Source organism: Amphimedon queenslandica, unplaced genomic scaffold (assembly GCF_000090795.2).
Source record: "Amphimedon queenslandica unplaced genomic scaffold, v1.1 AMPQUscaffold_11485, whole genome shotgun sequence".
Taxonomy (NCBI): Eukaryota; Metazoa; Porifera; class Demospongiae; order Haplosclerida; family Niphatidae; genus Amphimedon; species Amphimedon queenslandica.
In genome coordinates this window covers 8,442-9,843 of record NW_003548273.1, presented here as the reverse complement: position 1 = coordinate 9,843, position 1,402 = coordinate 8,442, and the positions used below count along the sequence as shown (strand labels likewise).

Below are 1,402 nucleotides of genomic sequence, written 5' to 3'. Positions count from 1 at the left end.
CAGGATTCATTAATTTCGTATTCAGCAATAGAGTCTTCATCACATGATTTGTTGACCACACCTACCAATAAACCATCAGCCGCCCACACAATCTGACGCAACTTATGAATAGAAAAATCGTCACCTTCCATACAAGGAAACCTAATAATAATAATAACAACAACAACAATCATACAAGGAAATCTAATAGCAAGACATTAATGAATCTTTGTCACCAATTTCTAAGTAATAATCATCAAATTTCAATTAAAAATTCCGACTTTCTCTGAGGTAAAAATTACCTGAAAACTGTTGCCCCCTTTGGGGTAAAAATTAGGCAAAAATTGTGGCCCAAATTAAGGTTGAAAAAAATCACATTTTAAGTTAAAAAATGTCACCTACTTTGAGGTAAGAATTGTCACATTAACGAAGATGATAATGATCAATCATACCTGAGGTTAGTTAAGGTGTACTCCATCTTAGTGCCGGACTTTGCAACGTAGACTGATCCATCAGACAACACTATAAGGAGGTCGTTGGGGGTAGGGGGTGGGGCAAAAGTTGCCATGACAACAGGAGACGGGAACACAAGTCGCTTATGACTCATTGGGAGAGGAACGATAACGTCACGAAAAGGTGTCAATAATAACGCCTCTAATGATATTCATGATTATTAATTAATTAATTAATCATACCTCCGTCAATTACTGCCACTGTTGAATTATTATTAACATTTAACGAGGTACTGGTGACCACACCCCTCTTCCAATTATACTGTATATACTGACCATCTAAAATAAAAATTAATAATTAAAATAATTTAATTTGATTTACTATTCAGCAAGGTGTGAAGACGTAATGGTACAATTGGATCCCATACAACACCTGTATAATGAGTGGGCGTGGTCTCATCAGTAGGTGTGGTTTTTGGCGACTGTATCTCTTGTTTAAGATACCAGTGATAGTTACTAACAGACCATAGCTGAACTAATAAAAAGAAAAACATACATGTAGATTACTGTATAGCACTTCATTTTAGCAATTATGGTTATAATTTTTATGATTATAATTATGATTTATAATTTTGCAATGGAGCAAGAAACTACAAAATTCGCAAAAATATTTCACTGCGACAATAAACTGGTACATTACTGATCATGGACATTAATGATTGGTTGTAAATCGCCAATCACCAAATTAAAACTCAGTCAAGTTAAAGTGCTATAGAGTATATCGTAATTTACTGTATGACTTCTTGTCTTTATCGTTAGTCTCCAGCCACACTACTAAAACTGATGAGTCAGCATTCCATGATAATCCTTTGACGACGACTCCGCTCCTCCTGAGAGGGAACTCCCCATGCCTTAGGGTATTCCGTTCATAAAAGACGATGAGAACTGATCCACTAGTCTCAGTCAGTGAT

General features: G+C 35.6%; 1 protein-coding gene across 1 annotated transcript in view; it reads right to left on the bottom strand.

The window, feature by feature from the left end:
- Positions 1–431: 431 nt before the first annotated feature.
- The window catches only part of LOC109589271 (uncharacterized), a gene marked incomplete at its 3' end in the record, with an annotated part of 6,795 nt that continues 5,824 nt past the window's right edge, over positions 432–1,402 (bottom strand). The window contains exons 4-6 of the mRNA XM_020005373.1: positions 814–961; positions 675–770; positions 432–633 (exon numbers count right to left, since the gene is read on the bottom strand). Coding sequence (XP_019860932.1) covers positions 432–633; positions 675–770; positions 814–961 — 446 coding nt within the window. The remainder of the gene's footprint in view (positions 634–674; positions 771–813; positions 962–1,402) is intronic.